Source organism: Halichoeres trimaculatus, unplaced genomic scaffold (assembly GCF_033239565.1).
Source record: "Halichoeres trimaculatus isolate MK-OKI-2021-1 unplaced genomic scaffold, fHalTri1.1 fHalTri1_scaffold_8, whole genome shotgun sequence".
Lineage (NCBI taxonomy): Eukaryota > Metazoa > Chordata > Actinopteri > Labriformes > Labridae > Halichoeres > Halichoeres trimaculatus.
In genome coordinates, this window is record NW_027437186.1 from 26325086 (window position 1) to 26339409 (window position 14324).

A 14324-nucleotide genomic window follows, 5' to 3' on the forward strand; every position below is an offset into this window, starting at 1 on the left:
GTGAACGGTTGAGTCTTTAACCTGGAGTACCTGATGTGACGGTGACAGCAGTTTGATCCTGGAGCAGAAACAAAGACGGACTGTGAGAGTCAGAGAATGAAACCAGGCATGGAGCCAGATTCTCAGCCTCACCCTGAGCTTTCTCTCTACATCACTCTCTGTTTCCTCAGATCGTGTGTGTGTATGTGTGTGTGAAAGACGGCTTTATTGGCGCGGTGACTGTGGCCCTTGCCAGGGCAGTAGGTAGAAGGCTGACACGGCCGTGATAATCACCTGATTAAAGCAAACTGTTTATCTTGAGCTGGCGTACTGTGGTAAACACAGCCTGTAAGTCAGCGCAGAGGGCTCAGGTTAACCCACAAGCATCAGCCTGAGAGCGAGGGACACAGCCCTTTAACAGTTGACCATGCACTTATTTGACCCCTGACTCCTTTGATTGACAGGTGAAGCCCCGCCCCTCAGGCTTAGCGTCCTGACTGTGTAAACACTCATGCTGCATGCCACAAAGCCAAGAGCCTGAGGCCGGCGCCCTGCCGCTGTAACACAATCCCTTCTCTGTCCACACACACACACTGACACTCTTCACACTGAATGGCGTGTATTCTGTCAGTCCAGCCGCTCATAATCAATGTTATTTTTCCCTCTGCACAAACTGCTAACGTAAGCATTCCTCAGAGATTGGCTTCGCCAGCGTGATCCTTGAGGGACTCAGATGACAGTGGAGGAAACAGACACACAGATTCATTCAGAGCAGACCAAACATCTCAAATCAGACTTCAGCACATAGATTTCCTGAGAGGCTCAGCAGATGTGTTTCTTCATCAGAACGTCCGTCCTGTGGCGTTGTCGACCTGGCTTTGGTCTCAGACTCCCCCGACCTCTCTGCTGTGTTAAACCCTCCCTGCAGCTCGTCACTCTGTGACTAACTCAAACCTCAGCCGTGATAATTCCTCTGGTATGAGCTCGGGCCAGCACTGCTAGGCTGAGACATGCAGATAAAAGCTGCAAGCGCTAACTGATAATTAGCACGGCTTCATTCCATCAAACTGAGTGTGTATGTCTGTGTGTGTGTGAGTGTGTGGCGTAGCAGGAATGAATGAATCAGGGGCTTTTATCTCCCACAGTGAGTCTTCTTCAATGGATGATATCAGATCATTTAGCAGCATAGATACAATCACTGCTCTCGAGGTTTGGAGTTCAGAGAAAGTTGTCAGACATGAAGTCAAACAGTCTGTACATGCTGATCTCTGATCCTGAGCGTTTACGGTTTGTTTATTTTTTTCCTGGGTGCAGTTTGAGGCGATAAGGTGTTGTTGTTTTTTATGGATTAGACAGGACATGAAAATGAATTGGATATTGTATATTTATGTTAGATTAAAGCCTAGTTTATACTCCAGAGATGACTCTATCTATGCGATTGTTTATCATGTCAATTAATCCAGCAATTCTCCTTCTGAACACTAGTTGGCAGTGTGATCTCTATGCTAATCAGGTTAGTTGTTTCTTGTACCTTGCGCTAAGATTTCTGCGTTCCTTCTCACAAGGAAGGAGAAACAAGAAGTTGAAATGTTCCCTAAATCCAGAGCGATGCAAATACATGATGCTGTCTAGTGGACCAATCACAGGGCTTCTTAATTGGGTTGATTTAACCCTAGAGCTGCGTTTGGGCCACAGGGTCCAGGAACTATTAGTTCTTTAACTCTTCGTCTTTGTTTCTGCTTCAGAATTAGACCAGTGTAACCAGTTTTTTAAAAGTCGCTTTTACACGTTGCAGTTACCGAATAATGTCAGGACATTGACCTGATGCAATCATTTGACATCCCTTTTCAAGCCACGTCATTGCATAACCATAAAATGTCAGTATGTCACTGTATAGCCGTTCTGCATACAAAAAAAAAAAGACTTTTTTTCCATCTGTGTTTCTTGTGGTGGTTGTGAGGTGTGAGCTGCAGGTTAAACACTTTCTGTTTGCATGCTTTGATATCAAATTTAGATCCTACTTTTGTTTATGACTTTACAATAATGGATAAAATATGCAACTGGGAGTCAGTTATTATATTATATTTCACAGCATTTATGGTCCATAAACTTGTCCATTATGTGCTCAGTTAATCCCCCATTTTTAATAAATTACTTTATTTATTGAATTGCCCAAACTAACCCTGTTTTTAAAAAGGATTAATATCTTATCACTCTTTAAGATGAGCAGCTCTGCAGAGCAGAGTCTTCAAGGCCTAAACTTTATTCTGAGGCAGAGTCTTGCAGCATGTTTATGTATTTATAAAGATGTTAAGTCTTGAAATTAGATTTTGATGATTTGTTACAGGACTTAAAGTGCCCAGAGCTGTAAAGGGATTTAAAGGTTGTTGCTCATGTTTCCACCAACCCATAGAGGATGGTGAGTTTTAGAGTGATTGAGAAATTTTTTGCCTGCTTAAAGTCCTCAAATAAATCTAATGTTCAGCTGCAAGCCCCTTCTGGAAACAACTCTCTTCTTTAAAAGAGCTGAAAAAAAAAGTACTGTAAAGTTCCTGCAGCGGAACTTCTAAAAGTCCCTGTGTCAGAGAGCAGACTGGTGTCTCAGCTAGAGGTAGAAAAACACCCGTAGTCATCACCTGTCTCGGTCAAACTCCCAACGTGGATCCTGCGGCAGATCATACTCAGGGATCGGCTCATCATGTGCTGAGCTTCGTCGCGTCGTGATGCGCACTAGCGGCGTGCTAGAGTTCATGGATGAGCTTGAGTCGGCTGACACCTGCAGGACAAGAGAGATTGGCTGATCACCACAGTCTGGGTTCAAAGGTCAGAGAGAGCCCAACAGCATCACTAGAGGAGTCAGAGGTAACGTCTGAGTTTTATTTCATCATTTGATCGTTTAAAGTCAAAGCATGATTAAAGAGATGAAGAGAGGAGACTGTTCGAAGAAGAATGCGTAATCTTCTCCAACTCTTCTGTCCTCGCTGGCCTTACCTTCACACAGGACTCAGGACATCCACAGGCTGTCATCTCACTCTTTTTGTGTCTTTTATTTGTTTTTTTGTTTCTCTTCAGGGAAAAAAATGGAAAGAAATCCTGCAAAAGCTTTTAACTTTAAATGTGACATTGACGTCTAAATTCGAGCTAAAAGAGAAATTTATCTGTTGTCTCTTTGTGTAAATTCATGCAACTTCTATCCTCCCATTTTACCCAGCTATATGTTTTATTAAATCTGTGACCTCTGTCGTATTCCTGCAGTGTTTTTTCTCTCCTCTAGGGGTGTTAGATGCCATTGGAACTCTTTATCTACTTTCTGTTACCTGGCGACGCAGAGGGATCTGTTTGCTCAGTTTGTGAACAGCTGGTTGGCCCCCGAAGTCAGGCTTCTTGGCCGTGTTCCTCATGCGGCACACCACCACGATGCCCACCATACAGGCGATGAGGAAGACGCCGGCGCAGTAAATGGCAATCTCTACGTAGTCAGGGGAGAGTGGGCCGAGGGGTTTCTCTGGAGCTGGGGGGGGGAGGGAGTGAGGATGAGGACAGGCTTATTGACGGGTCACAGACAGAATGATCATCCAAACCGGCCTGAAAGAGTTTTGAACGTCTCATCAAGCTTTAAATCCTGACTCTTCCATTAACTCAGCATCCTCCAAACCACAAATCAGGCTCTCAGGAGCTGAAGCTCCATGGAGGAACTTTCTCCTGTCTGCCTCGTTTCTGCTGGTCCAGAAACCACATCTCACATGCGGACACACAGAGCCCAGCCTCAAAGGCGCCACTGGTGCACATCAGCAGCAATAAATATCACATATTACTCCCAGAGGAACAGATGGCCTGTGATCATGGAGCTGATATGTTTACAGACGAAACAGAAGCGTCTCTGGATACGTCATGAAGGGAGCGTTAATAACTCTGCAGACAGCCAGAGATCCTCACTCATCTCATGAAATGCTCAGCAGAAACTGGACCCAAACAATCTTTTTTTACTCTGGAAATGATTCATAACTTAACAGGATTCATCAGACATGATTCAGCCTCTGGATCTCTGGGAGCTACATGGATTAGAGATACAAATATTCAAGCAATGACTGTCTTCTCATCGTTATCGGAGCAAAGATATGAGCAGAGTGTGTTTGTTGCTCTTCTGATAATCCTGTGTCTGATCAATCTAATCACTACAAATCAGTCCCTGGGTTTTGTTTTGCACAATGGATTCTGCCTCCGTGATCAGCTTTTCTGCAAAAAAAATAAAGACGAGAAAATGCTGCAAACTTGCTGCCGTAAACCCTACCCTTTTTGAGATACAAGATATAATATGTAAGATACGTGTGCACATCCTGACGCCTTATGGCATCTTTTGGGTAGCATAATTACAGACCAGACAAACATGGATGATAAAAACAGATTAAACGAGTTGATAAATGAAAACATAGACATGCATGAGACATGCATGAGGAAAAGTATGGCCCTGATAATCCAGAAAGTCAAGCCAACTTTTAAAGTTGCTGAGCTTTAACTTTCTCTTTATTTCAAAGTGAAATAAAGATCTCAGGAGACGCCGATTATCAGAGCCAGGAGAGGAAATGTTTAACAAATGTATTCAGCAGAAATTAAAGGTAGGAGAGGAAAGAGGAGAATGAGGAACCCTCCCGTCATCGGCAATATGGAGCCAGAACCAGTGGTCAGAAAACCAGCATGTTATCTGCTCTGAGCTCTCTGATCCAGATTATTTTACAAAATATATGCTCACTGGTGCATCACAGCTGCCAGTGCCTCAAACTCTGAAGGGAGGATTCCTTTTTTAAAACTGCACAGGCTTAAAGACAGACTGAAGAGGACGAGGAGAGATTTGAGTGTGTATACCTGGAAGCACCGTCAACCAAGCAGTGTGAAAGGAGATCCCAATAGAATTACCCGCCAAGCACGTATACTCCCCAGCATCCTCAAATGTTACATTGGGCAAGTAGAGAACTTCAATCTCCTTATCTGTGGTGTTAACACCTGCAGTCTGTGGAGAGGAAGAGGAGGAAGAGGGGGCGAAGATAGGAGGAACGGAAACAGAGAAGGGGAGTCAGAGAGGAAGACGGGGGAGAACAGAGAGAAAGAAAATGAGACCCAAAACACCAAGAGGGGGATTCAGAGAGGCTGGATGACGTCCGTCGATGAGGTTCCTGTGAGGGCAAAGGATGCTGGGAGTTTCCACAGAGGAGGAAGAGACACAGAGAGATCCACCAGAACCAAACACCACCAATAAAAAAGGTCCCGACACCAACAGAACCTCTGTATATCTGAGGGAACACATGCACCAACACAGAGAACATGGAGAGCACCAGCCTGCAGGAACACACACCCTGAGCATGTGTGTGTGTGTTTGTGCAGGATGTGGCGTGCTTCCATGTCAGCAGCCCCTCTCAGCACCGCACGCAGCAGCTGGAACACAAAGGGTTAAATCTCAGGGAGGAGAAGGTGTGTGAACCCCAGGAGCACCAAGAGACCAGCACCAGGACCACCACAACACAGCAGGTCAGGGATGAGCCCAGGAAACCACAGGAGGAGGGGGAAGGGAGTGGAGTGGAGTGGGGTCAGGTGTCTCAGGGTTACCTGGGATAACAGTGAGCCAGCCCGACTGACTGGCCTCGCCTATATAATTGGAGACTTTACAGATATACTCTCCGGCATCATCCTCCGTCACGTTGGTGAGGGTGAGCATCTCCACGTCGGAGCTGTTAATGCCTGAGCGCTGAAACCCACACACACACGTTCAAAAACAGGATCAAACATGTTGATATCATGATGTGAGCTGCTGTTTGCTGAGAGATAGGGGTGGGAATCACTCCATACAACAGGAGAGATGATGGTTATCTCCTTTACCACTCTAAATTACATTCAGAAACAACAACAAGAAGAAGAGTAAAATACCAAACTGTACCTTTAAGACTCTGACGTAGGGATGTCCGTCGGGTCCGTAGCGGCTGCCGTTCTGTGTGATGTGCTTCAGCCACTGGATGTGAGGTTGTGCATCGCTGTAAACCTTGCAGACAAAGCGAGCATCCTCCCCGACATGCACCGAGGTGTTGGCAGGGAGGCCGGCCTGCAGGATGGGCCGATGAGGTGAGCGCTCTGAAGACAGGGAGGAAACCATAGGTCAGGGGATGGACCACAGACACTTTTGTCCATGTTTTTCACAGAATACAGAGAAAAAGTGTTAATGTGATGGATCTGCTTCTCCATGGCTGACAGTGGCCATATAATTGACCTCTTGTGCTGTTTTTATTATTGCTAACATTGAGCTGAGGTGACTCCATTCTGGAGCTTATCCAACACTTTGTATGAGACCAGTATAAACCACTGGATCACAAATTACAGGAATAATTTACAAAAGTGCCCAAACTGACAGAACACCTTTATTTAGATTAAAAAAGAGACAGACCTCAGCGGTTGAAACAGGCTGCATCGTGAGAGTGTGAGAGTTTTACGCTTGAATCTTAAAGTTCAGAGCTTGCATTGGTGTAAGAGTTTATATCTACAAAAGTGGAAGTCAACATACTGTGTGTTTCTCGGCAGCCCCCTGACAGGTAAAAGATCACGTCTGCTCTGCTTCTTTCTTATCTCAAACGCTTCAAACAAAACAAAGAAGGCGAGGAATTCAGCGTTTCCAGATAAAGAGCTGCAGAGGAGGAGGAGGCCTCACTGTGGGCGCTACACTCAAACCGCATGTGAGGAGAGGTGTCAGGATGGGATGGTAGGAATACACACACACACACACACACACACACACACACACACACACACTCACACACACACATACACTCACACACACACACACACACACACACACACACACACACACACACACACACACACACACACACACACACACACACACACACACACACACACACACACACACAAAAACACATCTCCAGCTATCTGCATTCTTCAACACGCAAACATTTGGTCTGAGAATCCAAACAGAGCGAGACCTGCTGAACAATGCCCCCTTTCAAACACCACCCGGCCTCCACGGCAGCTCCGAGGACCCCCAACCCCCATTCTGACACACACACATACACACACACACACACACACACACACACACACACACACTAATGCACACACAATGACATCATCAGCTTGTGGCCTGCAGAGCCTATACAAAACAATGCCACAAGGTAGATGGAGTGAGTGAATTTGGTCTTGCGCAAGTGAGCGTGTGTGTGTGTATGTGTTTTTGCCAGTGTGTGTGTCTATGTGTGTGTAAAGCCAGGGAGGGTCAGAGGGTGAGGCTGTGTGATGAAGGGTGGAGGCTTAAAGAGAACTTAAAGATGGAGGAAGAACTAACTAAGAGTGGACAAACTCTCCATCCGTCCATCTTTCAGATAATTCCTCTCCTCGATCCTCTCACCCTCCCCCCTCCTGCACATTCCTCGAGCTCGCCATGTTTATTGTCTGTCTCTCTCTTTCCCCCATTTTCCCTCCATCCATCCCCAACAGGCCTCCTCACCCTCTCCATCTCTGACAAACACAGAGCTCAGTTTGGTCTAACATGTCTGGGTAAGGACGACAGAGTCCCGTAAAGAGAGATAATTCAGCTCTCATTGCAGCTGATGTGAAAGTGAGCTGGAGCATTCAGAGGAAACAGGCCACATCATGATTATGGAGCGGACCCAAAACAATAAAAGTTTGTGGAGCTGTTCCTGCTTAAATTAGAAAAAGAAGCATCGCCTGAGCATGTGTGGGCTGAGCAGAGGATCAGAGGGAGAGTCAATGAGGAGTGAAGCATGAAATACATGGATAGCAGACGTTTTTAGGTACTTGTGTGGTTCCATTAAATGTCTATTAATGCTGAATACTCCAGGTCAGGGCTGACACTATTATCAAGGCCCAAAATTATACCAATGATAACACAATTGGGATATCTTTGCAAAACCAGTTGGAGCACTGGTACTCCCAATTTCCAAGTGCTCTGTAAATTACCGTAACTTTTCAACCATATGGGCCAGCAAGAAAATTAACACAGTGACAAGCTTTGATGATATCTGGGGTGTTACGGCACTGCATATGACAATCCAATCACAGGAAATAAATGATGGAAGCTGTTTTCATTACCGTAACTCTTCAACTATTTGGGTAAGAAAAAAGATTGTTCCCGAAAGAAAAACAGATGAGCTTTCAAGAAATATAACAAAAGAAAGTCCAGGTGACATGTATGATATTTCAGTCAAACCAAAGACAATATGCTTGCTGACTAACTCCCTTGCTGCTAACATCTCTGATAACTTTTCTTTGATAACGCTTTAACTTTGGTTTATGTCCACTGTTCATGCCTCTCTTTTTTTGTTGTTTTGTTCACTCTTTCTCTCTCCATGTTCCAGATTCTCTGGAATTATTCCACCACCATGTGTTTTTGTATGAAATCCAAAAAACATCAAAACTAACAAGGAAACTATTTTTGGAGTTAAGGTAAAGAACCTCAAATTGTTTTTCTCTACTGTAGAAACCAAACACCAGGGTCAAGGTTAGCTTGCTGGAAACTAAGTTGTCATTTTGTTTCTTCTTTGTCTGTCTTTTATAGTATGGCAAACAGCAGCCAGCGAAACTGCCTCCTACTGCCCCCTCCTGTGGACTAACTTACATGGTGTTACCAGATGATCACTATTAGCCCAATGTCAACATTTTATTTTGGCTATTGCAACAGTCCTTCAGCTTTTCTGGTCACTGAAGTTACCAGTTAACCCTACAAATCAGAGCTTAAAGATAAATCATCTTTAGATTGGTCATTTTATATTAACCAAAGACCAAAGTCTCTTAGTCTGTTGTGCGTGTCACACTCAAACACAAAGAAACACAACCCTAAAAAAGATTTAAACTCTTCAGATGTTTCCAATAAGTTCAGACGTCAGAGTTTGACCCAAAAGCAAACTAAAAACAGATCTGCGTGTCAAACTCTGTTTTCTCTTCCCTCTCTCTCATTCGTCTTCTCACGACCTCTTTAAGATTTATCTGCTGACCCTTTAGGGGGGTCCGACCTCATGTTGGGAATCACCTGATGGAGTGGTTTGGACTGTTTGCACTTCGAGGCGTTTTACTGGTGGAAAGACTGATAAGAACATTTTATAAAAAAAATAAGACGTCCGTCAAAGCGGACACCTGAGCAACATCCTGGAACTCCCTTGTTCCCTGTTCCCTAATCCTGTCATATTTGAGAAGTGTCCCTTGGAAAAGAGATGGCTGATCTCAGGGGGACTAATCTGAGTAAATGAATATTTTCAGGTTTTTGTTTCAAATCTTCTAAGTGAGGAAAAGTTTCTTTCAAACGCCGCCCCTGCATGTTTGCTGTAACCCGTCTCCAAATCATTTATCAGTTAATCCATTAGAGGAAGAATCTGACGGGTCACAGGCAGAGAAGTGTGAGGAGACAGACTGGGAGTATTCGATGGTGTCCCGGACAAAACCAGTGAACTTTGGGTAACCTGCCGGCTTGGCACACAGAGGGCCACCGTTCAGGGAGGGGCAGGGACAGAGGAAGAGCGCAGTGTGTCACAGGATGGCACGGGGCGGCAGCAAAGTGCCGACGTCTGCTGGGTGCCACAGCTCTGATTGAAAGAGCCGACTGTTGTGACTTGTTGTCCCGCTGAGAGCTTTTCTCCTGGGGCCAGTCTGAACCAGAAGAAGCCGGATCCTCTGAGCTGATCCAGTAGGTCATTTAGGCCAGAAAAAAGACTGATAAGAGCCATCTTTTCAGTCTCTGTTTCCCCCCGTCTCCTCCCCCATTTCTCCTCCATAATGGAGGAGAATGGAGCAAGAGGTTTGGGGGGGCAGAGGCTGCAGAGCCAGACGTGAGGGGGTTTACTGCTCAGCAATAAAATGAACAAAAAGCAGAAGTATGTAATCTGAAGGAGAGCAGAGCAAGGGGCCCGGGCTGGGGCCGTGTGCACGTGCCTATACGCTCATTGTGCAAAAACCCCCTCAGGTATTTAATCTCCATCTGATATAATGGAAGTAATACTCCTTATTACCATGGAGACACTCATCAAAACAGAAAGGTGTAATTACAGTAGAAGGATCCTCTGATTCACGGTGACCGGCGGCCCCTGAATGCTCCTCATGGACTTAAAGCTGCAGCGTTCAGGTCAGCGTGGGGTATTGATTCAGAGGGAACATGGTCATGTAAACTTTGATCTGCTGCACAGAGGTTTGAGTGAGGTCAAAGGAGAGTGAGTACGCTGCAAAATAAGGCCAAATCCTCTTTACTCAAACACATCGATCTTTATCACGCTCCCCTAGTTGTCCCTGCTGAGCATTGATCCTGTGAGCAGAAAACCTCTCTGTGCTTCAAAGGTCACAACAGAGGGTGAATGAGTTAGTCTCAACTCACTGCAGCAGTCTGAAAAGAGACACTATACGACTCTGCCACCAAACCTCAGTCGACCTTACAAAGACAAGTTTCTGCTTCCCCCTATCTTAAACAAGGGACAGCTACATATTCACAACCCCGAATCTATCTGATTAAAGCGCCCTGTTCTGAAAATAACATTGACAAAAAAAATAACACCAAACTTTCACTAGACTTGCTGAAATGATGAGGTAATCACATAAGGCTCTCCTAACTGGCCTCAAACACCAAGGTCTTCCCATAGCACCACCCCTTGGCAGGCCCCCGGAGGGCTCGCCTATCAGAGTGATGGGGGTTTGTGGAGTGAGGAGCCTTAAAGAGACAGCAGCTAAAACAAAGTGTTTTAGACAGAGGCTGGAATAAGGATTTTCTGTAACACCAGAAAGAGAAAAATAGGGATGTCAGGATACTACCGGAGTACCAGAGGTATAGAATAAGGACTGAGAAAAGCACAACACCCCCTCTTTAAGGATCCCATCCAGCTAAACGTCAAGCTGAAAGACTTTTAAACTGAGCCACTGGTTAAGCTACAACAAACACCAATCTGCTGCTGTGTCTCTTTAAAACTCACACTCCGTTGCCAAATGACCACATCAACTGATTTACTCATCAAAAACACAACATATAACCAAGATTAGCTGGGATTTAGCTGGATGCATCAGAGTAATAAAACTGAGCAGAAACCACTTTCAAACTTTAGCTTCCACACACTTGGCAGCCCTCAGTCTGCACCTGTATCCAGCAAGCACCTGGGAGATCTCACACATGTCCATACAGTATTCTCACTGTGAGAACTCCGTCCTCTGCAGTCTGAGTGTGAGTGTGTGTGCGTGAGTGTGTTATGTGGTACTGACCTACTACGTCCAGGGTGTAAGTGTGGTTGATGGACCCGAACTCGTTCTCCACCAGACAGGTGTAGTTCCCTTTATCTGATGGCACCACACTCTCCATGATCAGGGTCCAGTGCTGGCTGCGTACCTGAGGAGAAGAGGAGGGAGGTCTTTGTTAAGATTCAGACAGAAACACAGATACACTGTTCAATATATTACAGAAGAAAGAAGGAGAGTTTAGTGGATGTAAAGAGCTAAATACAGCTGTTGATTCCACCAGAATAAATCTATTTGTTATTCTTGCAGAAAACACCACGTTTGATCTGAATGGCCATCCCTCAGTGTTTGAGGCCCACCTCTCTAATGTGTCATGAAGAGATTTTCATAATGTTGATCTGATCATTTCAGCAAGATCTTTTGAAAAGCTTGGAGTGATTTGACTGGTTGTAATTTATTAAAGTTTCTCAGCAGTCAGGGTAAATATTCTCTCATTTTTGCAGCTCTGTTTACTTTATTGAAAATGGAACTGTGTTCTGTTTGGTTCTACTTTTTGTAGAGTCTCCAGTACTCCAATAATTTTTCAGTCAGCCCCTGTTCTCTGGGGTAGTAAACCCCTCTCCTCAGACACAGTTATTCCCAATATTTACAGCAATAGTTGGTGGTGTGGAATCCACAGGTGTGAGCTAACAATGGCGTTTCCGTCCTGGCACTGAACAGAGACTGTAGTTGCTGCTTGTTCAGGCCAACCTCTTCACACAAAGGAGAGATTAGAGCAGAGGGCTGGGCTCAGGTACGGCTCAGGTACGGCTTTGTCCAACAACTGTTGACAGAAAGAGAGCAATGATCTGCCCACAGCGCAGCTGACAGCTCCAGTGTATCATTTCCGCCACGTTCAGGCGGCTTTTTGTCTACGGCATGATGAGCTTGCTGAAAGCTGCTCCTAAACTTAATACAAGGAGCCTCAGCAGCCCTACATCTTCTTAAGTCCTTCTCCAATTCTGTTTTCTTCTGATACACAGAGGAATTTATGAGCCTCAGAACCAAACAGGGGTCCAAACAGACTCCGTCACAGTGAAGGAATTCTCTATAGTACGTCTACATGAAGAAGGAAATAAAACAACCACAGCAGCTTTTCTTTCCCATGACGTACAGAATCAGGTATTTTCTGCACATATAAATCAACTCAGGCTGTTTGTTTCCTGAAGCAGGGCGAGGGTGGGAGGCAGTTTCACAAGTTAGACAAAGCCTTACTGAAGAAACTGTGCTCGGAAAGCAAAGTCCACTGGATTTATCCTTCTCCAGAGGATGCATCAAAGATGACTTTATATTTTCAATTTGCTGAAGGTTTCTCTTCGTGCACAAGGAGTGAAAGCGCTGCAGCCCTCCGAGTCACTCTGGTTTAAACTTTAACCAGCTCAGCTCACAGTTTGTGAATCCCATTTCATAACAACAGAAGCACATCCCAATATCACAAGCCAGTCTCCAAGTGGAGCCAGTGAGACCTGTTCTCCCTGATTGAGTTACCTCTGCATTCTGAACTCATCTCAACCCTGACGCTGCTCTCTCTATACGTTACTGTCCAGGGGCAGTTAACCCTTCACTCCCAGGCTTAAGTTTCTAATTGTTGGGAGCAGAAAAGCATTTCGAGTTGGAGAGAGAGGCTCTGCAAAGAATCCTGGTGAGAGGAGGTGCACGGATGAGCAATTCCAATTTCACAGCAGAAACCCTGCCCTGGTTTGCTCTGCAGTAGAGGGTGGAAACGAGGTGAAAGGACAGCCGGGGAGTGAATGGGAAAAGTCCTGACAATGCTTATAAACATATTCACACATTTGACAGAAGAACTGTCCAAAAAAAGAACAAAAAAAATCTTTTCATTTCATCAATTCTTTTTCAGACCAAATTTTAACCCTTTCATATAAGTCAATAGCCCTGAAAGTGGAGAGATATCTGAGGTGTACCCCAGGGCTCAACTCTGGGCCCCTTGTCTTTCCCCTGCACATGAGCCTTTCACTTTCCATGGACTTCATGTTTCATCTGTTTACAGAGATAATAATACACCTGTATGTACCACAAACTCTCTAAGAAACTGTTTTAAGGAAATCAAATGCTCCTTGAGATCCCTGACTGCGGATTTTTGTATTTAGATGTAATTGTAAGATTTTTATCTTTTGGTAGATTTTTGTTTTATGGAGAGCACTTAGTGAATTCTTTTTCAAGCGTTTTACACAATAATTCCCTTGAAAAGATGATCTTTGTGAGTGTAATTAACACCCCTCTGTCCTACCTTGTACCCTCCCATACGGTCCTCCTGCCGGAACGGCCTGTGGTTTTTCAGCCAGCGGAGTTTGGGTCGGGGGTTTCCTCCAGCGGCACAGCGAAACTTCACCGTGTTGGCGGCCGGCACAGCATGCAGCTTCTTCTCCATCTTGGCTGAGGAGGTCCAATACGGAGCGCCTACAACCACAAAACAGTCAGGGTGAGATTTACTACATACATTTGATAAAGAGGGTTATGTATTTATTTTTAACACTGTTCATTTGTCATTCTAAAGATGAATACAGCTGACATTAGTGCTCCCTGTAGATCTGGAAGCTTTTAGAAACGTTTCAGATTTGTGTCATGGAAACTTAAGGATGTTAAAATCCTTGATGGAAAAATTATAAGTAGGACAGACTGAGCTCTTTTAAGGCATCTCAGTGTAGTTATGTTTCGTATTTTAGGGTTTTGAAAGGAGAACAATATACAGAGTGCATGTTATATGACAGTTGAGTTACGTTTTTAGTTGTACCATCTTAAGCTCCTTCGGTTCTGCAAATGCTTCATTTCATCACATTAGATGGTTTACTGCCAACCTGTGTAGGTGATATCTCATGAGTATGTGTCTGAGATTCCTTCATCAGAACATTTTGAGCATTAAAATCGTAATTTTCTGCATTTTGGTGAAGTCTTTGTAACAGGTTTCTGCATCATTAACTCATGCTGATGTACCCTCTTGTTGTCTGCTCTTGTTCAGGTTTTACATCATCCCCTTGATAGCTCTGTATCAATCAGCTTCACATGATTTATGGCTCAAACACTCTCTACTGATTTACTGACTCAGGCTGCTGTCTTTTAAAACA

The 14324-nt window shown here is 44.7% G+C and overlaps 1 protein-coding gene across 3 annotated transcripts in view; it reads right to left on the reverse strand.

The window, feature by feature from the left end:
• fgfr2 (fibroblast growth factor receptor 2) overlaps positions 1 to 14324 on the reverse strand; it is a 43590-nt gene that overhangs the window by 11695 nt on the left and 17571 nt on the right. The window contains exons 5-10 of one of the 3 annotated variants that reach the window (XM_074675131.1): positions 13490 to 13659; positions 11230 to 11353; positions 5909 to 6099; positions 5581 to 5719; positions 3297 to 3490; positions 2616 to 2755 (exon numbers count right to left, since the gene is read on the reverse strand). In XM_074675131.1, coding sequence (XP_074531232.1) covers positions 2616 to 2755; positions 3297 to 3490; positions 5581 to 5719; positions 5909 to 6099; positions 11230 to 11353; positions 13490 to 13659 — 958 coding nt within the window. Of the gene's footprint in view, positions 1 to 2615; positions 2756 to 3289; positions 3491 to 4842; positions 4988 to 5580; positions 5720 to 5908; positions 6100 to 11229; positions 11354 to 13489; positions 13660 to 14324 lie in introns of all 3 variants that reach the window. The other 2 variants (XM_074675130.1, XM_074675129.1) reach the window with 2 other exon arrangements.